Source organism: Poecilia mexicana, unplaced genomic scaffold, assembly GCF_051168715.1.
Source record: "Poecilia mexicana isolate PSO_F unplaced genomic scaffold, ASM5116871v1 scaffold_13, whole genome shotgun sequence".
In the NCBI taxonomy this organism is placed as follows: domain Eukaryota; kingdom Metazoa; phylum Chordata; class Actinopteri; order Cyprinodontiformes; family Poeciliidae; genus Poecilia; species Poecilia mexicana.
In genome coordinates, this window is record NW_028263382.1 from 5,686,121 (window position 1) to 5,713,562 (window position 27,442).

The following is a 27,442-nucleotide window of genomic DNA, read 5'->3' on the forward strand; positions in this document are numbered from 1 at the left end:
AGGACGGGATAAACAAACTGAGATGATGAGTTTTTCCTTCCATTAAACGTTCCCAGCAGCAGAAATGGGTTTTTCTTTAATTGTTTGTGTTCGACCAGATGGGATGACCCGTCGTTTTATCAGAACGTTCTGTGAGTCCAGCTGAGTCTGACTGGATTGAGATCAACTGTTTTCAAGCCTCTGCACATATTCTGAGCTGGATTCAGGTCTGTACTTTGACTAGGCCATCCCATAATGTCTCTGGCTGGTCGTCCTGCTGAAAGTCGAACTTCCAGCCCAGCCTCAGGCTTTTTGCAGCCTCTAACAGGTTTTAGCTCCATCCATTGGCCCTGTCCCGCAGTATGATGCAGCCACCACTGTGGTGATGCTGGTTGTTCTGAACCTCTGAGGCCTTCAGACAGCCAGGCTGGATTTAATTATCAGGTGATATGTCTGTAATCCCTGGAAAGATTTAAAAATTCTGGGATGATTTTCCAAACGTGAGTTCAGGGAAAACAAAATGGCTGACTGGGAAGTCGGATGATATTTAACAGGGAAAAAACAAAACAAAGACGTCCACCATGTTTCCGTCACCTCACTTTCTGATTGGCCGGGCGATTAATCAATTTGATCAGTTAATCATATTTTGGTTTTCAAACATTTAATTTTTCTAAAATCTGTGTTTTTTGCCCCAATGAGATCTGAGTGATGTCATCATGCCCAGGGCGGCCATCTTGCTTTATAAGCATGTTTTACAGCTTATTTTTATTTGGACTTTGAATTCATGTCAATTCTATGATGGAGTATTAAAGACAGACTACAGTTTGTTTTGTGTGTTTTTGTTACAAAATACAGTCATACTAATATGATAATAAAGCCGTAATATTAGAAGAATAAATTAGTAATTCTATGAGAACCCCAACACAAAAACTAAAAACTTAAATATCTAAATTATTTTCTCCATAAAGTGACTTTTTCCACTTCATTTTAAGACATTAAGATGTTGTAACTTTATTCTCATAACAAACATTATCATAGACCAACATTAATAGTCCATGTTCAACTCACAGAAGGAATAATTAATAAAACACCTTTTTGAAAACATTTCTTGAAAAGAAAACAAGAAAAAAAATATTGCCCAGCTCTCGCTAAACGTCACGTTCAGCAGAAGGAAAATCTTCAGATTTTCTCCACAGCACCGCGATGGTCGGGGCGTCCTTAGGAAAAAATCTGCTAAATTATTTTGCCATGTGAACTAGAAATTAATTACACAGGATTTTTTATTTTTGGGGTGTCAGGAGGAAAAGGAGCTTCATTCAAATGCATGCCACACTTTTCAGATTACACATCGTTAAAAATGTTGTTTTACTTCCATTTCACAGTTCAGTTCAGGGTTTGGAAACTTTCTCTGTGCTTGTCTGACTCATTCTCTGCAGAAAGAAGGTCAGCTTTGGTTTCTGAGGTTTGGTGAACGCGTCACAGAGAGGGTAGGAATACTTTCTGGCTGCTGTGCCCCCCCCACCCCCAGGAGGAGCTTTAACTCCCTCCTGAGGCCCGTCGGGTCAGAAGGTTAATGCGTTCCTCTCAGATGCGGCGCTCCCTGGAGTTTCTGCTAATTAAAGCCGTTGTCCCCAGCAGGAAATGAAACTTCCTGCATCGGTGCTCGGCGACACGTTGAGAGCAGAGGAACCTGCGGAGCTTACCGGAACAACCTGTCGGGCCCGTTCAGGCGCCGACTCCACCGGCTCAACGAGTCTCTGCCTGCAGGTTCAGGAAATGAACCGAACACTTACTGACCAACTGGGACCGGTTTCATCAGAACCGGAGGGGCAGCAGGGACATATAAACCCATGACTGTCGCTAATAAACTCAATCTAATCAAGCTTCGTCTGCTTCTGGTGATGATATTAAAACTCATCTCCATGAGAGAAAAATATTTCCCAACAGAGCCAGAGAGCAGCGCGGGAACCATTCAGCTGCAACTTCAGAACCGGTTCTGATCACAGCTTCTCTTCAGATCCACTGTTAGACACAGAACCAGAACCATTTGCTCGTATGCCTTCACACACATGTGAACAGCTTCATCTCCTCTGGGATGCTGACATGGTTTTAGAGGAGTTTCTGTCCAATTCTGAGGTCAGACACTGATGTTGGCCAAGCACTCTCAGCGTGTTTCTATGGAAGCATTTAACTGCCACAGCTGGAAAATAAAGATATAAATCTAGTTATAATGACATACTGCTCCTGTATCTGGTAGTTAAAGGCTTCCGTACATTTCCACTAAACAAACTCATTCTTGAACTGGTTCGAGTTCGGATACCTTTGAACTTTGGTGCCCATTTCTGCCAGTTTGGGGAAACCAGCCTGTGTCAGTGGGAGTTACACAACACGTTGGGGAACGTGTCGTGACGCTAGCTAAGCTGTAAGCATTACTGCTTTGTTTACGTATTTTCCTTTAACATCTCTTACCGCACATAGCATTTAGGCTAATGTCATAAAGCAACAGAGATGTTGATGACTTAGCGTGGTGCTGGGATAACCTGAACCCGGTTTCTAAGCTAGCTGTTTCAAACTTTTATAAATCTATGAAGCCCAACCAGGTCTCTTACATTCACAGACTAATTAGCTCGACTCAAACAAGTAAACGCCATGAATAAACTGGCAAAAACAACTTCATTCACTCTGTTCAAGAGATGATCTTAGATCTTCCTGCCGTGTGTTCAGAGTGATCTGGTCTGCTAGGAAAGATGTCGGGACCGCTCTGATCTAAAATCAGGAATATTCAACACGTTGGTCCAATATTGCAGCATGTATTGTTCCCTCAAGGTCAAACGAGAATGCAGCCTGTTGAATGTGATGCGTAGCCAATCAGATGGCGAGACGGAAACATGGACGACAATCCAAAACACAAAAAAGACAAACCAACTGCCATGGCGAACCAGGGAGTCCAGTGGAAGTTGGAGATCATCCAAGATCTCTTTGTATTGTTGTCCACTGATTGTCACCATGGGCGGCCATGTTTGTTTACGCTGAACTCACGTTTGATCTTGAGGAGTTTTGTGAGATTTCCCATCTGACTGAGTGGTGGTGAGTGAAACGGGTTGGTGTGCTGCGTGTTGTCACGTTGCTCAACCAAACCACCAAGGAGTCCAGTGGAAGTCGGAGATCATCCAAGACATTAGTGTGTTTTTCTCTGTGAATATCGTCCACTACCGCCATTGCTTCTTCCCAGTCGGTCTCACCGGTTTGGAAGTCAACAATGGTTGTATATGTGACATCAGCAGTGGTGCATTATTTGTCGCAGACTGTATACGTGGACCTCTACATGTCTGCTTTCCAACGTAGACACGTAAACGCAGATAAGAAGGATTCTCAAATCTCCACTTAGGTCAGATTTTATTAATGATCGTTATTAGTGATATTACATAGAGTTTACATGTGGATGGATATGGAAGAGGGTTAGGGTCACTGAGAAAAGGGAATTCTCACTTTTCCACAGAATTTTAACTTTTTTTTCCTGAGTTTTGACTTTTTCACATTTACTCAAGATTTTGACTTTAGTCTTCTGAAATAAAAAGTTAGAATTGTGATTTTAAAAGGACTTCTTTTTTCCAATGGCTCTCTTCCTCCTCTGAAGGTGGATCTGTACATTTTCCCAGCTTCGGTTCCTGTAGATGTTTAGCACCACAACCTGATGGATCCGGTTCCGACATCTCGGAGCTGCAGGATCTTGGGTTTTTCCTGCCGTTTGGCTGAAAGACGAAGCGTCTCGCTCTGAGTGTTTGTCTCAGGTCAGAGTATGGAGGCTGGCAGGGGACAAAAGAGCAGACAGACAGATGTTATATAAGCTGCAGAGGACTCCATTAGAGCTGAATGGAGATGATTCACACACATTATCTAATTACACACACACACACACAATGACATCAGGCTTCACAGGGAGAGACAACACACACTCCCATCTCCTGGCAACCTGATCGCTGACCCCCCCACTCTGCGTGCGTCATCAATTAAAGAGAACACAGCGGGGCGAGCGACACAAAAGGAGAGAGAGAGGGAGACAGGTTTCAGTGCGGGTCCTGAGGAAGGAAACAGTTGGAAACCTTTTGTTTCCTGCAGGACACCGACGCTCTGCAGGCCGACGGGAAGCTGTGCTGCAGGACCTGCTGCAGCAGTGTGCTCTGCAGGACCTGCTGCAGCAGTGTGCTCTGCAGGACCTGCTGCAGCAGTGTGCTCTGCGAGCTGCTGCCGCCGCCGAGGCCTCCAAGGCCGCTCACCGCCGCCACAGCTTCACACGGGGCTAAAATATTCACATATAGAGTTAAAAAGCCAAGAAAGCAACAACAAACTGATAGCCGACAAGAAAACAGGTTGTGACTGATTCAGAGCGATTAATCAGATTAATCACTTATTCAAATAATCATCAGTTAATTTAGTGATCGATCAATCTTTAACTGGAGTATTCCGACTCAAAATGCAACTTGGTGAATAGAAACACATTTTTGTCATAAGAAGCAAGCTTTGTTGATTTGTGGAAGCAACAAAAGGTGATGGACACTTTTTACAAGAACTGTGTGAACTTATAAAGATAAACTAAAATCTTGCGGCCGGGTTGTTTGATTTGAAAAGCTTGGATTCAGTTTTATTTGACCTGTTCTGTGTTTTCCTCTCAGCTTGAGGGGCTTCCTGTAGCTTCACTGGAGAAGTTTCTGTTTTTCTGGAGCTCTGATTTTAATTAAAATCGTTATGAATAAATAAGATTTGTTTTTACTGCCCAGCCTGAGCAGTGAGAGTTACAGTTGTTCCATTTTTAAGAAGAATGGAGGACAAACGAAAAGCTTCACCTGGAACAACCTGCCCTTTAAACGTAGATGAGACATGAAACAGTTGAAACGCTGACAACACTGCAAAAACACAAAATCCTACCAAGTTTGTTTGGTTTCTAATATAAAACTAAACTACAATTAATATATATACATATATAGGATAGTAAATAATTTATTAATTTTGATGAAAAGGTTGTGGTTCCACAGATTTTTGTCCATTTATGGAATAATGTATTCCAGGTGAAGTAATCTGCCAATAGAACTAGTACTTTTTAAATATTAATATTAAGGAACTATTTACTTAAAACAAAGTTCTACATCTTGCTGAAAAGTTAATTTAAGTTGGTTTGATCTTATTTAAACTGAGATATTTGCACTGGAAACTGAACCAGAGATCCAGAGTGTTTGTTTGGGACGATGTGTTCGAGTCCCAGTGGAGCGATCCAGCTTCCCGCCTGAAGCAAACCGACAGCGGATCGATCCGAACCGCGATCCGGAGCGGAGCGCCGAGTCTGATCTGATCTGTTTGTCTCCCTGCAGATGTCCAGCTACAAGCGAGCTACACTGGAGGAGGAAGAGGGCTCCGACACGCCGGCCGAGGCGGCCTCGTCTCCCGACAGAGTGGAGGTCAGTGAACGCACCGCACAAACAAACAAACAGCAGCCAGGCTGCAGGGGATCCTGTGAGCATCCAGGTGAAGTCCTGACCGGACGGACGGGGGCCTCGCAGGGAGGAAGCTCCGCAGGGGCCCCTCAGCTGGGGGCCTCTCAGCAGGGGGCCACAGCCACCAACACAGAGTAACAGCAGGGGGCCTGGAGTGCTGCCAGGCCATGAAAACTAACACGCTTTCTGTGTGAGAGAGAGAAGAAAATCATAAATCCTGACAGGAAAACAGGCGGTTAAATGAAAACACAGTTTCTCCCAACAAAGGTTTAGGTAGAATCTGTGTAATTTCGGTTTTATAGGCATCCTCCACACAAGCTGCTGCTTCTTTGTGTGTTTGGTTGCAGCTGAAATCTTTTCTTAACTCAGTTGGGTTTCACTCAATGTGGTCTACAAAACATTTTAAAGAAGCTTTTAAAATGGAAAAATGTGGAATATTTGACAGGAACCTTTTATTCAGTCCGATAAAAACCTCCTGATCCATTTGGAGATGTGCCTTATTGTTGAATCAGCTGTCAACAGTGATTACGACAGATCGGCCAGTTAGCTTAACAAAAACTACAAACTAAACAAAATATATAGACATTCATGGAAAAATAGAAGTTAAAAAACTAATGGTTGGCTTCTGTCATTTTCTAAAAATGGCAGGCTGACAGATTCACTGTTTTATAGCTTTATGCTACTCTATGCTAACAAAAGGTTAAGTAAGATAACTTATCTTTGCTTATGTTAGCTTAGGTTTGATATGAACAGGTAAATCAAGCTAACATTCATAAGATGCTTATGCTAAAGTAAGCCAAGATAAACTAATCTGAGCTACACCATGCTAAAATCAGCTAAGCTAACCTCAGGTAGCTAAACCGATTAGATTATTTTAGCTTACTAAAGTAAATTTAAAACAAGCTAAATACAGATAAAGTTAGATAAATTTATGGGGTTAGGGTTGGATAAATTAAACTTAAACTAATATAACTGTAGTTAAACTGCACCAAACCTAAATAAACCTGTCAAACTAAATTAAGGCAAGACAAAAGTTAGTTAAACTGAGCTAAAATAATACAAGTATAAAAAAACAAACCAAGATAAACTAATCGTAGCTAAGCGAAACCAAGTGACACCCAGCTGTAATCAGTCAAGCTAACCTCAGTAAACCAGGCAGCTGTAGATTAACTAGATTAACTAAAAACACTAAATATAAATGGTAGCCCTGGTAGATTTCTACTTGGTAATTTTGACTGGGTTAAGACCAGCAGACTCTGTTTTCCAGTTGCTCTTGAGATAAAATCATTTTCTGAAAACTTTGGTCAGTTATCAACACAATGCTGAATCATTCTGAGTTCAGAGCTTCTGCCTATGCTGGAGGTCAGAGGGAAGGAAAACATTCCTGTATAATTGGCCCAGAATAAAAGCAAGAGTCTGAAGAAACCCGAAGCTGCTCTGACTAAATGCTGCAGGAAATGAGTCTGTGGAGGCGAATCAGCGTGATTACAGCGCCGAGTGTTTTCTGTCCCAGAGACTCTAATCGCTTTAACTCCATCGTCTCCTGAAGTCGGGACGAGAAACACAGGAATCAGCAGCAGGAGAGAAAATCCAAATGAGCTCCACCTGGAGCAGAGCTGTGACGTCACAACGAGTGGGCGTGGCCTATTTAAAACCTGACAGCACACGCTCACCTGCATCTTTAACAGCGGAGGTAAAGTAAAAAAGAAAGAAGAAACGGGATAAACAAATCCCATCAGGATGAAAGAAAGCAGAAGATAATCCTCAGAAACCTGACGCTTCCCGACCCAAAAGGACCAAACAGAACATCCTGCAGGTTTCTGCTCAGTCAGCAGTTTGTCTCGATCCCAATCTGTTTGACTGCAGAGGAAATCCAGAGGAAGGGATCTGGAGATCAGGTGGGACAGGTTGGTGTCCCAGAATCTCAGAATTTATGTAGAAAAAAAGTTGGAAATTTCTGAGTTTGAAAAGTTGAAAAATTCAGAAATTTCTAGATCAATCTAAGAAATGTTCTAGATTTTTTTTTTTTTTTAAACTCCATAAATTTTCTTGTTTTTCTAGAAAATTTGAGATCTCAAAATTTCAGGGTTTTTTCTTGCAAATTTTCAACTTTTCAAACTCAGAAATTTCCACAATTTTTTTAAAATATTTTTTTAAGTTTTATATCAATATTTCTGAGAGTTTTTTTTCTAGGACATTTTTGGCTTTTGAAACTCTTTTTCTCATTTTTGAGTTTTTTTCGCAGAAATGTACTCCTCGTTCTTTTTCTATCTACAATGCACACCGTGGTAGACTGCACAGGTGTTCTCCAGGTAAAGCCGCCTCTCTGTGTCCCAGGTGGGCTTCAGGAAGGGCGGTGTGGACATCCTGGGCCGGCGGACCCAGCTGGAGGTTCTGCTCTCCGTCATGCTGCTGGCCGCCCTGCTGGCTCTGTTCGCCTGCCTGGTGGTTCTGGGGCTGGGATTCAGCTCAGGTAACTGGTCCCTTCTCTCTCTCTCCCTCACTTTCTCCTTCTTTTGTCCTCTTTTCCACCTCCTCCCTTCCCTTATGCTCTCCTCCTAAAGCTTCCTTGTTTTCCGGTCTCCACCTTTCCTCTGCCTCCTCCTTTCCTCTCTTGACTGATCTCCTCTCTTTCCCACGCCTGATTTTTTCCTCTTCCTCCTCCTATTCTTGGTTTTGGTTCCATCTTCTCATCCTTCCTCTTCCTCTTCTCTGCTCCTTTCTTCTTTCCGTACCACAGCATGGGCGTCGCCTCTTCGTTGAAACACCCTCGCTTTTCCCTCAGCTGAGCGTTTAAACATCACACTCTCACTCCATGTGTGTTCTGGCGATCGTTAAACTCTGACAAACTAATGCTCACCTTTGGGAAGCCAAAGGTGCCACAAGTCACAACTTTTACCAAAGGTTGGTTAAAAACTGAAGGTAAAAAACTGTTTTCTAAGTTCAGGCCATAAAATATTGTGACCACATTCTGAACGGTGGATTTATTAAAGTTAATTACTTTAATTTAATTTTTATGAGCATTGAACGCCTCTTTTTACATGTGACAGTGCTCAATGGATCAATTGAATAAGTAATTGCTGCTTTTTTTGTCGTTTTGATGAGATTTTTATCATATTTTACGTTGTCCTGTGTTTTCTATGTATGTTTTTAGCCACACATTTGGCAGCTAAAGTGGTAATTTTTGGCACTATTGTTTTGCAGTACACCTTCAGATATAAAAACAGTGTTCAATGCTCAGAAAAAGCATGATTTATTTATTTTTTTCACAGTTCAGAAGGTTGGTCTTAAAATTGTGTAAAAATGCTTAAATTGGACTTTGGCATTATTTTTATGGAATCCTGATTTTCAAACTGCCATTTTTTACTTGACTTTTTAATTGAGCGGGTGGTAAAAGTGGTGAATTTTGTCACTATAGGCTTGTTGTACTTTTTTTTTATTGTTCAGAACATGGTGTTATGACAGGATTTTCATCATATTTTACGACGTCTAGCATAAAAACATTTTTTATGTTGCCCTCCTTTCTAATGCTCTTGCTCCTTACGTTTGGAATGCCATTAGGGCCAAAAATACGCAAGTGTTCATGTGTTTTTAACATGAAAGCAACTTTTTAAAATTGTGTTTACAACTTAAAGGGTAAGTAAAGGAGCCACACCACCAGCTGAGCACAGACAGACCGCTCACATCCAATCAGAGTATTCCCTGGACGAAAAAGAACCAATCACAGGCAGAACATCCTGTTTCCTGTCGAACCTCTTCGGTTCTTTCCTGTGGTACCCGTCTGTATCTTCAGTCATCCTCCGATTGTTCTCCTCCGTGGTTCTTCCTCTCCCTCGGGTTCAGCCTCTTCTGAGCCGTGACCGTTTTGCCCTCCGTGTTGTCTTGCAGACAGTGGGCGGGGCCTGTGCCTGTCGGAGGCGTGCGTCACAGTGGCCAGTCAGATTGTGGAGGCGATGGACCGCAGCGCCGACCCCTGCCAGGACTTCTACCAGTTCGCCTGCGGCGGGTGGATGAGGAAGAACCCGCTGCCGGACGGACGTTCGCGCTGGTCCACCTTCAACAGCATCTGGGAGCAGAACCAGGCGCTGCTCAAACACCTGCTGGGTAAATGAGATAAAAACAGTGGGTCAGAACCGGCCAGAACCAGCTGAACACACTGACGGGTTTTCTTCTCCTGTGCAGAGAACGGGACGTTCAACGGGACCAGTGAAGCTGAGAGGAAGACCCAGTCCTACTACCTGTCCTGCCTCAACACGCAGCGCATCGAGGAGCTCGGCTCTCAGCCGCTCATAGACCTGATAGCCAAGGTAGCCGCCAGTGGAGGGCGCACTTCTGCTAACAGCGGAGCTCATTTTTTTCTGTTTTACATATGAGTGTTCTTTCTAACTTTGGTAATATTAGCTTCCTCTGAATTACTTTAATTTAATTTTTATGGGTAAAATCTAAAGCGCCAAGCTAAAATTAGCTCCCATAATAAGCGCAGAACTACACAGTAAAAACTGCTGGGTTAAAAATAACCCAATACGTAACCCAGCGCTGGGTCAAATATGGACCGACCCAACGCTGGGTTGTTTTAACCCAACTGGGTTGGGTTGAGGGTTTGACCCAGCACATTGGGTCATGGCAACTAACCAAACGTTGGGTTAAATTGACTTGTTTAAATTGGTTAAACTGACCCAAAATTGGGTTGAAATTCATAACCCAACACAAGGGTTATTATACCACTATAGTTGGGTTAAAAAAAATTATTTTAAATTTCACTATATAAAAACAGGATTAAAAGACATATGAATTTAAAGCTTCTTTTATTTCCACATGATACATATATAGAGCCAGCAATTTCATTTACAAAAGTTACAAAACATAAGTAGTTAAATCACTTCAATTCATTTGGCTACAACTCCAGAAGTATCTGTTACTCCATATTAGAAAACATTTAATGAAAAAAAGTGTTTTAAAGCAAACTACAAGTAAACCTTTCAGCCATTAAACAAGGAGCATTTTTAACGACACTTTAGCATTTTGCCTGTCTCCCTGCATGAGGACATACGGGTTGTCACATTTTGTAGATGCACCACCAGGTTTGTCCCAACCTGATGGAGAGAGAAGACAGAAAATAACAGGCCATTAGTGATGAACTTATATAAACAGCAAACAATTTGAGCATGATTCAGAGATGAATGTTGACTTACAGGCTGGATATCAATGAAACCCTCTGAACTTCCAGGTTGATGGATCTGAAACTCTTCTCCCAAATGTGTAAGTAGGGAGGAGCACTGGCAGCAGCTGCAGGGCTACATCATCTTGTCTGCATGGGAAACATAAGCTTGTGTTAAAATGTTAAATGTTAACAGTTTATAAACATCTCTTGAGCTTCAATACCTTAAGGGAGAAAATTCATGTTGTTGAGAAGACGGCCGCTCCTTTCTCTTCTTGGCCATACAAAAGATCTTCGTTGAGAACAAGAGAGAGAAGCACAAAAACAGGCCTTTAGTGAATTTAAAGGTAAAGGGCTACATTCTCAAAAACTAATTTCTGACTGATTCTAGTTTAACACAAAACCTCACTATTGAATGTGATGCACTTAAACAATCTGAGCATTATTCAGAGATGAAGGTTGACTTACAGGCTGGATATCAATGAAAACATCTGAATTTCCAGGTTGATGGATCTGAAACTTCTCCCAAATTAGTAAGGTGGAGCAGGAAGGGGTACTGGCAGCAGCTGCAGGACTACATCACCTTCTGTATCAAACATAAGTTAGTGTTAAAATGTTACAGTAACTAAAAAGCATGACAACATTTTAGAGAACATTTCTTCTGAGCTTCAATACCTTGAGGGAGCAGACTCATGTTCTTGGTCATGCAGAAGGTCTTCGTTGAGAACGAGGAGTTTGGGTTTCGCTTAATTCTCCTGAAGATCCTGGATGTAAAATTACAAAATCTATCAGAAAAGACAAAATCACAAATCAAACTTTAAGAATGACTGAATTAAATCTTATAGCTGTCTCAACTGCAAATAACTTGTAATTAGCCAGCAATTTCAAATGTTCAGAGTAATTTTATGTTCCTAAAAATAAATATAGCACTTAATAAAATAAAATGACATATAATTTAATTTAGAAGTAAAACTTAACACAAACTTAGTGCTGAATAACTTTCAGCACCAACTTTAAATAAATGTATTTGTAATTAATACCGTAGTAACAATAATAATAAAATGAGCAAACATTAACATTAGATATTGTTTTAGTTTTGCTTTTAATTCGTTGCCTAAAACCAGCGGGAGTTTGAAAGCAATGTGCCGGGAGACGGTCGTTCTCTCTCGGCTTAACGAGCCGCTCCGCCCGGTCAACTGACAGAGGGCGAGACGAGCCGGCGGCTGGAGGGGAGCGATAAGTGCGAACACGTCCGAGCATGTTTGTAATTAAGCTATATGTTAATAAACCGAGCGCATAATTCAGGTTTACACAACTAATTTATCGCCTAATAACTTTGCAAAAGTTATTTTATTTTCAAAAAGCATAATATACCCACATTATTAAAGCTCTGCTCGCTCTCCTCCGCCATTACTGCTGGTGTTCGAACACGTAGCCTCAGCCCGCTGAGGATGCGCGCGCATATTGCAAAAATCAGGGGACAAACCGTCAACTACATTTTCTTTTAAAACTAAATCTATTTTTAAAAATTTGACTATGTTAAGTTACGAACAAATATGATTGAGGTTATATTAAAAACTGAATTTAATTTACTTGACAAATTGTGCCCTTCCCCTTCATCTATTTTTTCCCCAACATCCGTGTTGTAGCAACACCGAAGCTCTTTGTCAGAGGAACCTACCGTAATAAACATTTTAAATAACCATAAAAATAAATATCAAACATGTTTGAAATAAATTCAATTTATGTATAAAATTCTATTAACGTTGAAACTTTATCTTCTTTTTACTTACCATGTCTTATTTCAAAGTAGAGAAGTCCGATATGCAACGTTCACAGTCATGTTGAAAATGGAGGCTTGTGAAGAGGGGCGTGGCTTCTTCCAAGTTTCATCTTTAACCCAACCGTTTGGGTAAATCTACCCACCCAACTCCTGGCCCAACAGAAGTGTGCAAGATGTAGACTTCCGATAAATTTCTGACCCAACTCATGAGTTATGAATTTTGACCCAATATTTGGTCAAACTAACCCAACCTATGACCCAACAGCTTCAACCCAGAAATTGGGTTATGAAAATAACCCAGCATTTTTTACTGTGTAATTTTAGCTTATTGTCTTTTCCAACTTTGAAAATATTTAGCTCTACTAGCTTCTCCTAAATAGTTTTTTTCCTGGAGAAATTCTAAAGCTAAAAAATAAAAATACAAAATTGCTCCACTAATAATAGAGGAGCTATTTTTTTAAATTTTTTTAGCATAGCACCTATGTGGTAAATTTACCACATTTACATCCTCTAAAAAAATTCTGGGGAAATTCTAAAATGCTAAGCAAGAAAGTTTGTCAGCATTTTGAGAACTTCAAAAATATTTACCACAATTAGCTTCCGCTAAGTACATTTTTCCGGATAATTTTTTTAGGCTAAAAATTAGCTCTGGTTTTTCTATCTTAGCGCTGCTGCTAACTTTGAAAATGTTTCGCTTTCCCTAAATAAATTTTTCTAGTTGGCATCAATGTGGTTGAGCTTAGCGATGTTGGAAGCGAGCGTTAGCATTAGCAGAGGAAATATTTATGATTATCTCTCAAGGGTTAGCACAGCTAGCCTTTTAGTTAGCGGTGCCCACCCCTGGTAACCGCCCATTCAAACTGTCTCCATAGTAACTGCATTACTAAAGTTACGACCCACTTGACCTCCATGAAGATCGTTTCCTCCTGAATAGGAGGAAAATCAGTAGTCTTCCTCTCTGGAGGATGATGGTTTTCAGTCGTTATGGAGATGACCTTTTACCCTTCAAGTAACAGTGGCTGCCATCTTTCCACCCTGGTGTTGTGGTGACACACCGCAGTCTGCCAGAGCTGTCCTGACCTCTGACCCTGTGGTCCGTCTGCAGATCGGCGGCTGGAACATGACGGGTCCGTGGGACAAAGACAACTTCATGGAGGTTCTGAAGATGGTGTCGGGTCCGTACCGAGCCCAGCCGTTCTTCAGCGTGGGCGTCAGCACCGATCCCAAGAACTCCAACAGTAACGTCATCCAGGTTCTGTTCCCATTCGAGACATTCAGACCGTCAAGTTCTTGACCTCCAGGTAAAACAGCTCACCTGCTGCTCTGCTCTCCAGGTGGACCAATCAGGGCTCTTCCTCCCGTCCCGGGACTATTACCTTAACAAGACGGCCAATGAAAAGGTGAGGCTCCCTGCAGGAGTGAGTTCAGTGGCCCGGTATGGTCCGCCTGCGGTCTGGTGACCCGGTCCGTCTGTGCCCTGCAGGTGCTGGCGGCGTATCTGGACTACATGGTGGAGCTGGGGACGCTGCTGGGCGGAGAGAAGAGCGCCACCCAGCTGCAGATGCAGCAGATCCTGGAGTTTGAGACGGTGCTGGCCAACATCACCGTCCCACAGGACCAGCGACGTGACGAGGAGAAGATCTACCACAAGGTCACCATCGCCGAGCTGCAGGTAAGAGACCTTGTTCTGATTGGTTCTAAATAACCTGAAAGAAAACTTTGGACCGTTTCTGGTTCTGTTCTGAGTCCAGTCCTGCTGAAGGTCAACCAGATTCTGGAATGAATTTTGCTGCTGAAGGCTGCAACAGACTTTTTCCTTCCACTCATCTTTCTATGAATATGCCTGAATGCAGCTCTCTATGAACAATCATCAGACTCTTGAAGGATTTTGATTAATAATCTTCTCAAGGCTGTGGTTATCCCTGTTGCTTCTTTTCCTACCACACTTTTTCCTTCCACTCAACTTTCCCCTTCTATAAATATTTACCAGTGCCCTCCTGTGGCTTCAGTTTGGACCGCAGTGGAACTGATCTGATATAATCCAGTTTATATTTAGTTTTTTTTCCAACAGCTGTAAGTCAGAATAGACCAGTTAATGTTTTTTTCGTGTTTGTGACAGACTGAGTTCTGATCCGGGTCGGATATCGTCTCCATGAAAAGCAATGTGTCAGCCACCACTGGTTGGGGTCAAAGGTCGTGTTTGTTCCCTCTGATCTCTGCAGGATTTAATCTAATCTGATGGGAGAGCAGAGAGTTTTCAGCTCTGCGCCGCGTCGCATCCTCTGTCCTTCAGGCCTGCGGATGCTTCAGGGTCACCATGGCGACTGTTGCCATGAGCCGTTGCTATGCGCCTGTATCTGTTAGATAACAGCTTGTTGCGTAAGCTGGAGTCGGTTTGGTTGTTTTGGACTGTGCTGCTGCTGCTTCACCTGCAGATTCTGATCAGATTTGATTCTTAATCTGCTTCCTGCATCAGAATAATCCAGAATATTGGGATTAAACATCAACGAAGCTCAAGGAAAAAAACAACTGCGATCGATTATCTATCAGAAGTCATGTGACCTCTAACAAGAATGTGAGCCACTAAATAACTTATTTTATTAATTCAAATTACAGAACATTGATGTAAATGATGTTCTACGTCAGCAGGTCTGAACGGATGAATGGGAGATTAATTGCGTCACATTTCAGCATCTGACCCACAAAAAGTGCAAATAGTTATTTCCCTCTATTTACTTAAAAGTAAATGTAGATATTTGTCAGTATTTTTAAGTGATTTTTTTTATTTTAAAAAATTATTAGAAGGCATATTATTGGTCATTATTTAAGACATTTGATTTTCGACCCTCCACTTGTTGTTTTGCGACCCCACCAGAGATCCCGACCCCCACTTTGAGAACCCTGTTGTAGCCTGTAGCTCCATGTTGTTCCCAAAGAAATTTATTATAACTTAATAATTTTCAAATGCTTGAATATTGCTTACATTCATAGCAATCCCAAAATATGTCAAAAATAAATAAATAATAATAATGTTTTTACACATTTGTTCAAACTGAAACAATTTTATGATAGTTTGAGACAAATGATCTGTGAAAAGCTTGATCTCCTTCCTGAGCTGCTGCCATCTGAAGAAAAGCACCAAAATCAGCCAATCAGAGCCAGGAGGCGGGGCTTAGTGCTGTTAATCAACTTCATGTTCTCACTGCTAACTGTGTTGGCGTTCAATGTCCTTGATATTTTTTCACAGTTCAGAGTGTTGGTCTTAAAATGGTGTTAAAATCTCCAGATGGGATTTTCTTCGTATTTCATGGCTTCCTGAGGTTTTTACTTTATCACAGATGGTGACAGGTTCCACAAATATGTACAACTCATTTTTTAAAATAAGTAACATACTGCAGTTAAAGTAATAGTCACCTGACTGCAAAACATGCATCTGTAAACAATTAAAATAAATAAATAAAATTTTAAAAAGTCTATGCGACCACCTCTCCCAAAAACCTGCAGCCCTGGGCCGCTGCCCTGTCTGACGTCGGGTCCAGCTCTACTGCCTCCTGCTGGTGGGAAACAGCAGAAAACCTTCTCATGCGTTTCTCTGAACGTTCAGGTTCTGCCTCAGCGGGATTATTTTTACGCCCGTCTCTGCCTGCGGGGGGCGCCGTCTGGATCAGCGTCATGTCTGGTTTCCATGGCGCCCTGCAGCCGAGGCTCGTGGGAAACGTAGTGCTGAGTGTGGCCTCTTGCTGTTTTGCAGCTGCTGGCTCCAGCTGTGGACTGGCTGGACTTCCTGACGTTCTCCCTGGCTCCTCTGGACCTGAACGACACCGAGCCTGTGGTTCTGTACGCCAGAGAGTACCTGCAGCAGGTGTCCGAGCTCATCAACAAGACGGACCGCAGGTATCAGCTGCCGGTCCTGGCAGGGCCCGGCCCCCTGACCAGACCACACACGTCCACTCACAACAGCTTCTGATCCACAGACAAAATATGTGCAAAACATTTAAATCTGCTGGTTTTTTCTTCTCACTTTTAACTGTTTTGATCGTTACATCCATTTAGCACAAATGCTGCTTTGTACCTTTATTAAGACTTTATTAATCTGATGTTGAATCAGACCATGTTGTACCGTGTTGATGTAGCGCTTTAGCTTTAGCAGAACTAATTTTGTCTTGATAAGAAAATATGTAATATTTTTAGATTAATCCCATCATTTTTAAAATCTCTACACTTTAGTTTTCCACTTCTAGGTTGAGGAGCATCTTAATAAATTTGGCAGCCAATCAGAACAATGGAAATATAAAAAAATGTTTCCTAAATTTCCCCTTTGAGGGACAGTACAGGTTTACTAACTTATATCTCCATCTTTGATAAATTATTTAAACTATATTTTATAATAATGATTGAAAAACAGATTAAATTTATGATTAAAATGATTATTTTCCAGTGTTTTGCGGCCCTCATGGCGTCGCGGCCCTCACTGTTTCAGTCGCTGACCTTCCCCCTCCTGTTTCTGCCTCCAGTCTGCTGAACAACTACATGATGTGGACGTTGGTCCAGAAGGGCGTCGCCACCTTGGATCAGCGCTTCGAGAACGCTCAGGACAAACTGCTGGAGAGTCTCTATGGCACCAAGAAGGTACGTCTGCTAACGCTAACGCCGCCTCACCTGAGCTCAGTTCACCTGCTGACGGCCCTGTCTCTTCCAGATGGAGGTAGGAATCCCCACGGTTGGTAATCCTTATCCCTGGGCTTTGAACTGGAAAAACCAAACTGGTTTAAAGTGGTTTCCTGTGTGTGTGTTGATGGTTCCAACTGGTTCAGTTGTTCTGTATTAACTGGGGACACTTGATTCTCTCCTGTTGTAACTGGTTCTCACTGGTTCAGCTCTGCTCTTGGTGGAAATCAGGAGTTAAACTCAATTTCAGAGATGAAAGTTGTGTGAAAGTCTGAGAGGGTGTTTATTGATTCTGTGGTAAATAATTAGCTCCAACCTTCTTAAACTGTGATGGTAATATCAAAATAAAGTCCTCAGCAGTGGTGGGTAGACTTCCTCTAATCTGCCAACGGTGGAGCTGGTACTTTGTTCAGTGCTTCATCTAACATTGGAACTGTTCAGCACACATTCCTTCCCCTGGGCTTCAGTTGCTTATTGAAGGTGGACGTTTCTGCCTTGGATTAAGTAATGTTCCTAAATTGAAACGGTCACTTTTACCTCATTAGCCTGTGAGAACCAGTCCACATGACCTTTTCCTCTTTCTTCCTGTCTGCTGTTGGTCTTAACAGTCACTGGCCTACATTTCTGCTGCAGCTGAACCCGATGTCTCTTGAAGCCGTTTTTCTCAGGCCCTGAGGATCATCTTCCTCTGGATGATTGGGAATCACTGAAGCTTCCATGGAAGGCAACTGGTCTTCCTGAAGATGGTTCTCATCATGAAACCTTCTTCAGTTTTGGTCTTGGATTGGGCTGTTCAGACCCTTACACTAATTGGGTTTTTGAAGTCACTCGACTAACTCGTCTCTTCCTGATATAGAAGCGCTTTGGATGGAGGTGAAACCTCTTCGAGAAACAAACCGAGACCAGCTGCCCTCCACTGAGGGCTGTGGGTTGTCATCACCTGAACCACCGATATAACTCACCAAGTTGGCTGCGCTCACCCTGGTTTAATGGTCTCTTCTGTCCTCTCCTGTCCATCAGTGGGGATAGTCTTCTGTAATGGACTCTGATTCTTGTCTAATTTGGGTTTTTACATTTGTGGTTCAAAGTGAAAAATGTTTTTGTTGAAACTGGTTTTGGACACTGGATTCTTCTTTCATTGCTGCATGCCAATGGCTCTTAGAGGCTGGCAGGCTTGGCCTCACCTCTGGTTTGGCTGAACATCATTCAGCTGCCCCTACCTTTCTCTCTCACTGCCTGTAACTGCTGCACCACCTCCACCCGGACGTGGTCGGCTTCAGCTGGTCGCGGTCGGCCTCTGTTGGCTCCAGCCGGTTGTAACTGGTCATCTTTTTGCAGTCCTGCACCCCACGCTGGCAGACCTGCATCGGGAACACCGACGACACTCTGGGCTTCGCTCTTGGCGCTCTCTTCGTCAAGGCAACGTTTGACAAGCACAGCAAAGAGATTGTAAGTCCCTGTGTTGCCTTAGCCTTGGTTGGTCCAGGAGGTCCCACCTGGTTAACTTCAGCTCTCTTCCCGTCAGGCGGAGGAGATGATCAACGAGATCCGCTCTGCGTTTAAATACTCTCTCGACCGTCTCAGTTGGATGGACGATGAGACGCGACAAGCTGCTAAAGACAAGGTACGTGGGTCAAGTCTTAGGATTACCAACAACATTCAGACATGTCCTTGATGACGCCTGCCTGATGAGTTGTCGTCATGGAGACATGATGTCCTGAAGGTACTGGTGGCATCTGTGTCTCTTCGCAGGCAGACGCGATCTACGACATGATCGGTTTCCCAGAGTTCATCCTGGATCCCAAAGAGCTGGACGACGTTTACGACGGGGTGAGTGACGGCTGTCGGGACAGAACATGGCTCACTCATGTTCTGGTTCAGATGTTAAAGTGGACCTCCTCTGCCCCCTGCTGTTGGAGATGTGTCATTACTTCATCTTGGCTCCGTTTCAGTATGAGGTGTCGGACGATAGCTTCTTCCAGAACATGTTGAACTTCTACAACTTCTCAGCCCGAGTGATGGCCGACCAGCTGAGGAAGACTCCCAACAAAGACCAGTAACCCAGAAGCGCACCTCACAGAACATTTTCAGATCCTCCTTTCACCCAGTTTCACCCAACCATGTAGCTTCACCGGCCGAAAATCATGAAGCAACTTGATAAAACCTGAGCACGCTTTGTGTAGGCTGAGTCTTTTCCCAGCAGATTGTTTAACTTATTCGGAGACTGACTCCAGTTCAACAGCAAAGTAGGAACAATACAAAAAAAACATTTTATGCAAAACCTGATTTAATTCTTATTTGTATCTGTAGTCTTTAAGTGGAGATGACTGTTTACTGATATGCATTAAATCTGTCATAACAAACGGCTGCAAACACAACCAGCCAGGAATGGGAGCGGGAACTGGACTGAGAATATGTACGCGATGTGAAGAGTCACAGTTTCAGTTCATCTCATGGGTCACCACAACCCTGTTCTTGGGTTTCTAGGTAACAAAGCATTGTGCTGATGTGAAACCGGTCTCATTTCAGAGAAATGAGCCTTTGTTCTCTGATCATATCAGGGTCTGACTTTAGTTGAGCCAAGAAAATCAAAAGGCATTGCCTCTCTGTAGAAAATCTGTAAGGTCTGTAAACCCATCTCCTGATGTTTTGGTCAAGAACTGGACTTAAACACAGCAGCACACTGTTGCTTCTGCAGAAGTGAAGAATGTTTGAAACCAGACAGATTATTAACTCCAGTTTGCCCTCCTCTCCTCCTGCAGGTGGAGCATGACTCCTCCTACAGTTAACGCCTATTACATGCCCACTAAGAACGGCATCGTCTTCCCTGCCGGGATCTTGCAAGCTCCTTTCTACGCCCACGACCACCCCAAGTCCGTTTACCTCCACATCCACCCGTCTTCAGAATTTTAGTTCATGTTCTGTTCTGGTTGTTGTCGAAATATTTTAAACTGAATGAAATGTTTTTGTTTTTCAGAGCTTTGAACTTTGGCGGCATTGGGGTTGTGATGGGTCACGAACTTACGCATGCCTTTGATGATCAGGGTAAGGGCACCTACTTGATGTGAGGGCTTCTCTGAACCCCTGTATGTCTTAGAAATATTCCACAAACATTGTCCTTTCACTTTATTGCTCTAAAAAGAGGTGACTGAGGAAAAAGGGCATCCATGGTACGATACCAAAACACGCTTTAGTCCGTTCTCCATTGTCAGATCTCACTGTAGCCGGTTAATGTCTGGTTGGGTTCTAGCCAAGTTCAGTGCGTCTCCATTGGCAGCCATATTGGGATGATCCCAATATGGAGCCCTGTGGAAGAAGAACAAGCCCTTAGATTAACAGAGAGGCTCCTGCCTGTGAGGTCTGACCCACACAGGAAAGAGTTGTACCTTTTAATAGCAATATGTTTTAACCAGAACATATTGCAAAAGCACTAAAATGTCAGAATCCCTTGAGATTTCAGTTATAAGAATGTTTGTTAAAAAGTCTTAAAAGGGCTGAGATTAAAAACGAAACTCCTCATACATGTCACGAATTTTTAAAAACTTTTAGGAGTCTATTAAAAACCTCTTTCTCCAAAACTTTGGATAGAAAAGGCAGCTTGGATTTTGCCTTTCAGTTGGAGGGAACAGTTGGGCCGAGGTGGAAAATGAAAAGCTTTAACATGTTAAAATAACAGCCTCCTTTAATCTTTACAGGCCCTGCTGATTGAATCCAGATAGATCTCAATAAAGGCAATTCTTAACCATCTCAGCTCAGGTTTGTGACCAGCTTGAAGTCTACCAGAGGGTGACATGATTGGACTGTAACTGCAATATTATTATCAATTTCTAATATTCTGATAAGCTTCTTGGAGCATATTGTCCTAATAATGTAAGTAGAGTTCAAGTAAAAACATTTAGGAAAAAAAAAGGACGAATAGCTCCATCTGGTGGCCAAAGTTAGGAAGTTGCTATTCGAGTGATTTGGCACCCTTTCAGACAGTGCAGATGAAATGCACAAGCTCACATAAAAACATGAAAAACACAAATATTAAACCCAAAACCTCTAGAAATGAATATTTGAACATGATTGACAGACTTGTAGAACATTATGATCTATAGAATAGTGCACATTTCTGTGCTGGTCCAGTTATTTTTATAGCACATTTCAGCAACAGTTCAAATTAACCTCATAAAAAACATAATGTATTTGACAAACTAATGCATAAACATTGTATTTTGTCAAATGCCATCATCAAAATAATCAAGCAATTGCACATCAATTTTGTTGATCAATATTCCACTTCAGCAGTCTGATGGTAGTTGAAAAGAAATATCTTTACCTGCAATTCAGGCTGTGGTATCATCAGAGAGAACTTCTTCACTATGGTTATGTCCATACTGCAGGTCTTGATGCTCAATTCCAATTTTTTCCTGGCACCAATTTTTGTATTTGTTTGTTTTTGCTTGGTCAATCAGACTAATTATATGCGGCCGTAATCAGACCTCTGTGTGAAGAGTCCATGACCCCAAAGCAAACCCACAACCCACCAACCATAGATGTCGCACATCAGCGCTTTTTTACGGCAGTAATAATGGGCGCTACTGTCAATGGATGGATTTCTAAAGTTATTCAGCAATGGGAGCCGACAGCATGGTCAACAGATCAGAACAAGATGAAGGAAACTGGGTAAAAAGAAAGGCCAGCTAACGGCAACGGCCTTTAGTCGAGCATTGACTTCAGCTTCTGGAGAGAAGTCTGTTTGGATGTGGAGTTGGACCAGGAGTGGTGGGATTGGGATGTGATGCGTGTCATTGAGATTTTTTTCTTAAGTTCATAATTATTATAATTATAAATTGTGTCTGGATTTACTGCATCTGGTTTCTTCTGGTGAAGAATTTTGTCTCATGTCTCACATCAATAACGTAAGTTGGATAGAATTTGACATGACCATTCAGACTGCAGACACTTTGAGAACTATTGGATTCATGAAAAGATCAGAATTGGGTCATTCAGATGCCAATGAAAGTCTGACCACATCCCAAACCCTCAACTGAGGAAGAAGAGGGTATGGCTGTTGGATCTCCCTTCATGCAGTCCTTATTGGTTCCCTGAGGAGATTGATGGATAATATGAAATTCAGAGATGTGAGGAAACCCTCATTCTGAGATGTTTGGAACTAGAACAGGACAAACATGCCACCTGGACCCTGTCATACCTTTGGTTGTAGCCAAGTTTGGTGTGTCTCCATTGGCAGCAACGTGGATGGTCCCAATATGGAGCCCTGTGGAAGAAGAACAAGCCCTCAATGCTGAAGTTTAGAATGAGTTTTAGTCTGAAATGATTGAAATTGATTCAGAGTGCATGTTGTGTTTTAGAGTTCTGATGCAACACCAGGCTATTTGAGACCATCTTCTTGTTCATCAGGTCGGGAGTATGATAAAGAGGGGAACCTGAGGCCGTGGTGGCAGAACTCCTCAGTGGAGGCGTTCCGTCAGAGAACAGAGTGCATGGTGGAACAGTACAACCACTACACCGTCAACGGAGAGCCAATCAACGGAAAACAGACGCTAGGAGAAAACATTGCTGACAACGGCGGACTGAAAGCAGCTTATCATGTTAGTATGCGCACAAGATGTACCTACTACAAGCACCTCAAACCGCTGAGTTTTCTTATTAATGTCCATGCTTGTATTTGACTTCATCTCTAAGCTGATGTTGATTTTTCTTAAGGCATACCGATCATGGATCCAGAAAAATGGAGAAGAAAAGAGACTCCCTGCCGTCAACCTAACCAACGACCAGCTCTTCTTTCTAGGATTTGCTCAGGTGAGTTTCTTCCAAAACACAGTAAAAATTTGCTTATCTTTCCAGTAAAATTAAGTTATGCAGGTATTGATACTCGGCAAAAAACCTACAACAGAATGACTGACTGAAAATGAAAGGAGTCACAGTTGTCCAGTCCTTAATTTGATTGAAATTCTGTGTTGGGAGATTCAGAGAGATTCAGAAACATCAATAAAATAAGAATCAGATTTATTTGTCAAGTTTGTGGATGTAAACAAGCAATTTGACTTTGGTTATAGTTGTCTCTTAATGTTAAGAGACAAGTATAAACTGCAGAGACTGCTGCAGTCTCTGCAGCACTGCCTTAAAGGTAAAAGACTACACAGTTTGTGTCCAACATGTGTGGGGTCTGCAGTGATGCTAGCTGCCCTTTTCCTGACACTAGACCAGTTCAAGTTCTGGATTGTGGTAAGGTCAGTCCAGATGATCCTCTCTCCAGATCTGACTGTTCTCTGCAGTCTGGATGATTTTTGTGGACAATCCAAACCACACAGTGATGGATGAACAATAATGAATAATGACTATGGAGGAGACGACCGGCAGCCTCTGTCGAAGATTTGAATTCTTGAGTTGCTGTAGAAAGTCTAGTCTCTGCTGGATCTCAGGGTCAGATCCTAGCGACAATGGGAAGTGATCTACAGTAGACAAGACGATCCACCTTTAGTCTGCACTCATCACCGACTGATGGAGGTGTCATCTGCCAACTTTAAGAGTTTCACAGATGGGTCTGCTGAGATCCAATCAGAGAGAGAGTGAGGAGAGAACAGACCCCAGGAGTATCCTGATGGTTCTTATGCAGGAGCAGATGCTCCCAGCCTGGTGGAGTCAGGTACTGCGAGCATCTGGTGGAGGACATGTTAAAAAGCAAAATGAAGTCCACAAACAGGATTCTGGAGTTTTTCCCTGGTGGTTCAGGATGAAGTTAGTCCCAAGTTGGCAACGTCAACTAAGAACAGTGTGAGAGGTTAGAAAGTCAAACAGAAAACAAGTGCAAGTTACAAGTTATGCTGGTCATCTGAGGTTGGATATATTGTCCTGACCTATGAACCATCTCCAACACTGTGTCTTTCAGGTGTGGTGCTCGGTTCGAACACCAGAGAGCGCTCACGAGGGCTTGGTGACTGACCCTCACAGCCCCCCCAAATACAGAGTCATCGGCACTCTGGCCAACTCTCCGGACTTCAGCCGCCACTTCAACTGTCCAAAGGGCACGCCCATGAACACCGGGAAGCCCTGCGAGGTCTGGTAGAGGAGCGAAGAGGACCGGTGGTGGTGATACGGAGAGGTTAATCAGGTCAATCTCCAGGTTGGCCGCTGTTTTAGTGTCTTAGATTCTGCACGACCCCGTGTTGCGTTCGCGGCCCATGTGTAATCTTTAGTTCATCAGTTACTCGGCGACGATCAGACTGACTTCCTGTCTGGAAACCGAACGGCGTCGCTGGACTTCAGAGACGTGACGGACCGATGGCGATGAAGCCGCTGGAAGGGGGGCAGTGTTGCTGATGTTTGCTTTATCACCGTTAATATTAATGGGTATTTGTGGTTGTATTTTGTATGAGAGATCTCTGTATCTTCGTCTATCACTGTGATGACCTCATACCAAACTGGCCCATGACTTCACTCTGTGTGAGGAAGCTGTCGTTTGATTGGCTGGATGTCGGGAGGTGGATGAGTACATTTGTAAGAAATCAGAGGATTTAAATGATCAATCTGTACAGTCTGAGGTTTTATTATACACCAGATCGCTTTAATGTTTAAAGATCTATGTATTGTTTTCATTAATCCCACTGATGGCCAATTGAACGGAAAGTAATTGGCATTAGTCTTTTGGCTTTAATCATAAGTGTGAGTTTTGCCTTTCTTTTCATTGTTGTTGTTCCCCATTTTAAAATATTTAATTTCTTTTGTCTGTCTGTCACCTTGAATCCAAGTGGAATTAATCACCATTTTATTTGTGCCAGTTTCACAGTTGAGTCCTTTATAGTCCACTCTACCTAGAATCCATGTTAAACCCAGAGGTTAGTGACTTTTATTTCTTCAGCTGTGAGGAACAATGTGCCATGATCCAGAATGTTGCCTTCAAAGTCCAAAATAAAGTGTTGAAATGTTAAATGAGACCCAGAGAGTGTGGCTTAGACAAAAACGGCTGCAGGTATCAAGCATGGGAACTTCGGTAAAGAAATTATATTTTACAGATGAAACTTAGTCTCTGAAAGATGTAACCTTTGGGGAGGCTGAGGCATTACTGGGGATCAATTTCACACCGAATGAGGACCAAGATAGACTCCATGGTCTATTAGAATATGGCTGGATTACAGCCAATTTGGAAAGGCACTCACAGTGCTGCTATGCCCAGCACTCGACAGCCTACATCCCCAAGACTCTTTCACCATGATCTTTAAGGGAGAAGCAAGTTCTCCACAAGGGGTCTGCAATGCCAGTCCTCGAGTGCCACTGTCCTGCAACCTTTGGATGCATCCAAAGGTGCTCCAATACACCTGAATCATGAGGCCGAATTACCTTCCTGGCATGTCATCCAGTTCATTTGCAGTCCGAGCCTCACCTATGGTCATGAGACATGGATACAGAATTAGTGTCCTCTTATAGGGTGGATGTATTCTGCTTTAAAGAGGTGTGGAGCACCTTTATTTGGGGGTGGGGTGCTCAAACTAGAGTCATTACTTCTCCACATCAAAAGGAGTGAGTTGTGATGGTTTGGGAATCTGATCAAGATACCACCTCAGTGCCTCTCTTCAGAGGTTTTCTGGTTCTGTCCCACTGGAAGGTTACCCCTCAGAAGACCTAGAACTCACCAAAAGGACTGTGTATCTTGTATACCCTACAAATGCCTTCCCCAGTATGACTTAAAATATGTTGCTGGGAAAAGGATGTCTGGGGTTCACTCCTGGCCCTGTTGTCCCACGTAACCCAACTCGGATAAGTAGATGATGATGGATAGATGGCATATCTGTACGTTTCATAAAAGACTGGACATTTGACTCAAGAGTGTTGATTCAAGTGTGTTGGAGCATGGCTGCATCCAAAAGTTGCAGGATGGTGGTACTTGAGAGCCACCAATTGCAGCTTTGTCGGGATTTTCATTCACCATCTAGTCTGGGTCTATGAATTGGATGAAGACTGCTAAAGAGTTGCACCAAATTCATTACAACAGGTGTTATGCAACTCGATCTGAAGGCATTGTGAGAACTTGCTTGGCATCCTCAAGGGAAGAGTGGGTGGGATTGAGAGACATTTGGAAACTAACACTGTAGGAAAGTGGTTACCATCTAAAGTTTTTGTAAGGCAGAAGAGTTGGGTTTAACGTGAAATATTTATGTACCGACTACTCAAGATGTGTGAGGCGTTCAGTGAACAAAGTACCACCAATGATTGGTTCAGGAACTTTTGCTTTGAAAATATAACCAGACGACTTAGTCGATGCTATAATACCATCACATTCCATCACTTCCTGATTACATCATTACTGTGCAGCATCTCGTTTGTTTAAGAAAGCTGCTTCCTGCCAAAGATGTGTGTGTGTGTGTGCGCGCGCACTTCATCCATCCTTGTGAGGACCTGTCTTCATCGTACAGCATGTGGGACGCTTTGGAGAGTGGGGGAAGTTAGAATCCAATCCCCACTTCTTTGAGTTAAAGGGCTTTCAGTCAGGGTCAGGTTTAGTTCAGGGGTCTGGGGTTGCTCCAGATTCAAAGGGTTCCCAGAGAAATTTAAACGCAACAGAATGTATGTCCATATTCCTAAATTTGTGTTTGTGAGGACCTACTTGTGTTTGAAACCTTTTCTTCACCCATTCACTGGGACTGTTCATACGCTCATATTTAGATCGGTTTTTGGAGTCTACAATGGTCCTTACAGGAACAGTGTGTGTAATTATCTGTCAGAGACAAAACTGATGTAGTATAACGCTGCTTGTTGTAATCTGTCTGGCCTGAAGGGGGCAGCAGATGTTTTCTCTCAAACACAATAAATCACTTTTCTTTTCTGTCTTTAAACACACAGCATCCCACAGAGACCCTCCAACATCAATAAAGTGAAGTAAAAATGCTTCATTTCAGCGTCCCTTTAATAAAATTAAAAACTGATTTCAGATGTTTTTTGTTTTTTTTAAATAAATGTTAATTTTAACTGTAACAAAACACCCAAACATTGCCTTTTGCTTGCTGGTTGTTTGAATCCAAGCCAACTTCTAATTATACATGAAAATATTAAATATTGATTATGTTTCATGAACTATAACTGCTAGTGATGATCTTTCTCAGCCTCCAAAGAAACCAGAAACATTGAGTAAAAACAGAACAGCTTAAGCCAAAGTTAAGAAACAAAATTTTGCTTTGATTCTGAAAGTTTTTGTCATCTTCCCATTAACTGGGGAAACATTAGCTTCCCCAGCTAATGTTTAATGTTGCTGGTAAATGAGCATCTAGGCTGAAACTTCCATGAGTTCCACCAGTTTTTAAGGATTTTACTAAGCAACCCATCAAATTACTGCTGAGTAAAACTGTAAAGTCACACTGTCTA

General features: G+C 42.6%; 1 protein-coding gene and 1 long non-coding RNA gene across 7 annotated transcripts in view; one reads left to right on the plus strand and one right to left on the minus strand.

Annotated features, from left to right (window-relative positions):
• Nucleotides 1-27,006, plus strand: part of ece2b (endothelin converting enzyme 2b) — a 29,344-nt gene extending 2,338 nt beyond the window's left edge. Inside the window, exons 2-19 of one of the 4 annotated variants that reach the window (XM_015006880.2) lie at nucleotides 5,346-5,432; nucleotides 7,806-7,941; nucleotides 9,357-9,572; nucleotides 9,651-9,775; nucleotides 13,515-13,661; nucleotides 13,744-13,809; nucleotides 13,893-14,081; nucleotides 16,161-16,303; nucleotides 16,924-17,038; nucleotides 18,416-18,526; nucleotides 18,603-18,701; nucleotides 18,830-18,907; nucleotides 19,030-19,133; nucleotides 19,840-19,950; nucleotides 20,055-20,122; nucleotides 22,484-22,674; nucleotides 22,790-22,885; nucleotides 23,976-27,006. In XM_015006880.2, the coding sequence (XP_014862366.2) occupies nucleotides 5,346-5,432; nucleotides 7,806-7,941; nucleotides 9,357-9,572; nucleotides 9,651-9,775; nucleotides 13,515-13,661; nucleotides 13,744-13,809; nucleotides 13,893-14,081; nucleotides 16,161-16,303; nucleotides 16,924-17,038; nucleotides 18,416-18,526; nucleotides 18,603-18,701; nucleotides 18,830-18,907; nucleotides 19,030-19,133; nucleotides 19,840-19,950; nucleotides 20,055-20,122; nucleotides 22,484-22,674; nucleotides 22,790-22,885; nucleotides 23,976-24,152 (2,259 nt within the window). In that variant the 3' untranslated portion in view covers nucleotides 24,153-27,006. Of the gene's footprint in view, nucleotides 1-5,345; nucleotides 5,433-6,776; nucleotides 7,376-7,805; nucleotides 7,942-9,356; nucleotides 9,573-9,650; nucleotides 9,776-13,514; nucleotides 13,662-13,743; nucleotides 13,810-13,892; nucleotides 14,082-16,160; nucleotides 16,304-16,923; nucleotides 17,039-18,415; nucleotides 18,527-18,602; nucleotides 18,702-18,829; nucleotides 18,908-19,029; nucleotides 19,134-19,839; nucleotides 19,951-20,054; nucleotides 20,123-20,772; nucleotides 20,834-22,483; nucleotides 22,675-22,789; nucleotides 22,886-23,975 lie in introns of those variants that run through there. The other 3 variants (XM_088011537.1, XM_088011538.1, XM_088011539.1) reach the window with 3 other exon arrangements.
• LOC148155701 (uncharacterized) lies at nucleotides 10,257-12,728 on the minus strand. 3 transcript variants are annotated; one of them, XR_015765026.1, is made up of 6 exons: nucleotides 12,420-12,728; nucleotides 11,302-11,390; nucleotides 11,095-11,212; nucleotides 10,851-10,918; nucleotides 10,661-10,776; nucleotides 10,257-10,561 (listed from the first exon to the last, which is right to left on the minus strand). It is a non-coding gene; the product is annotated as an uncharacterized LOC148155701 (long non-coding RNA). The 3 variants fall into 3 exon arrangements; XR_015765025.1 differs by lacking the exon at nucleotides 12,420-12,728 and adding an exon at nucleotides 12,005-12,068; XR_015765024.1 differs by lacking the exon at nucleotides 12,420-12,728 and adding an exon at nucleotides 12,005-12,062 and having other exon boundaries at nucleotides 11,302-11,411.
• Nucleotides 27,007-27,442: the final 436 nt, after the last annotated feature.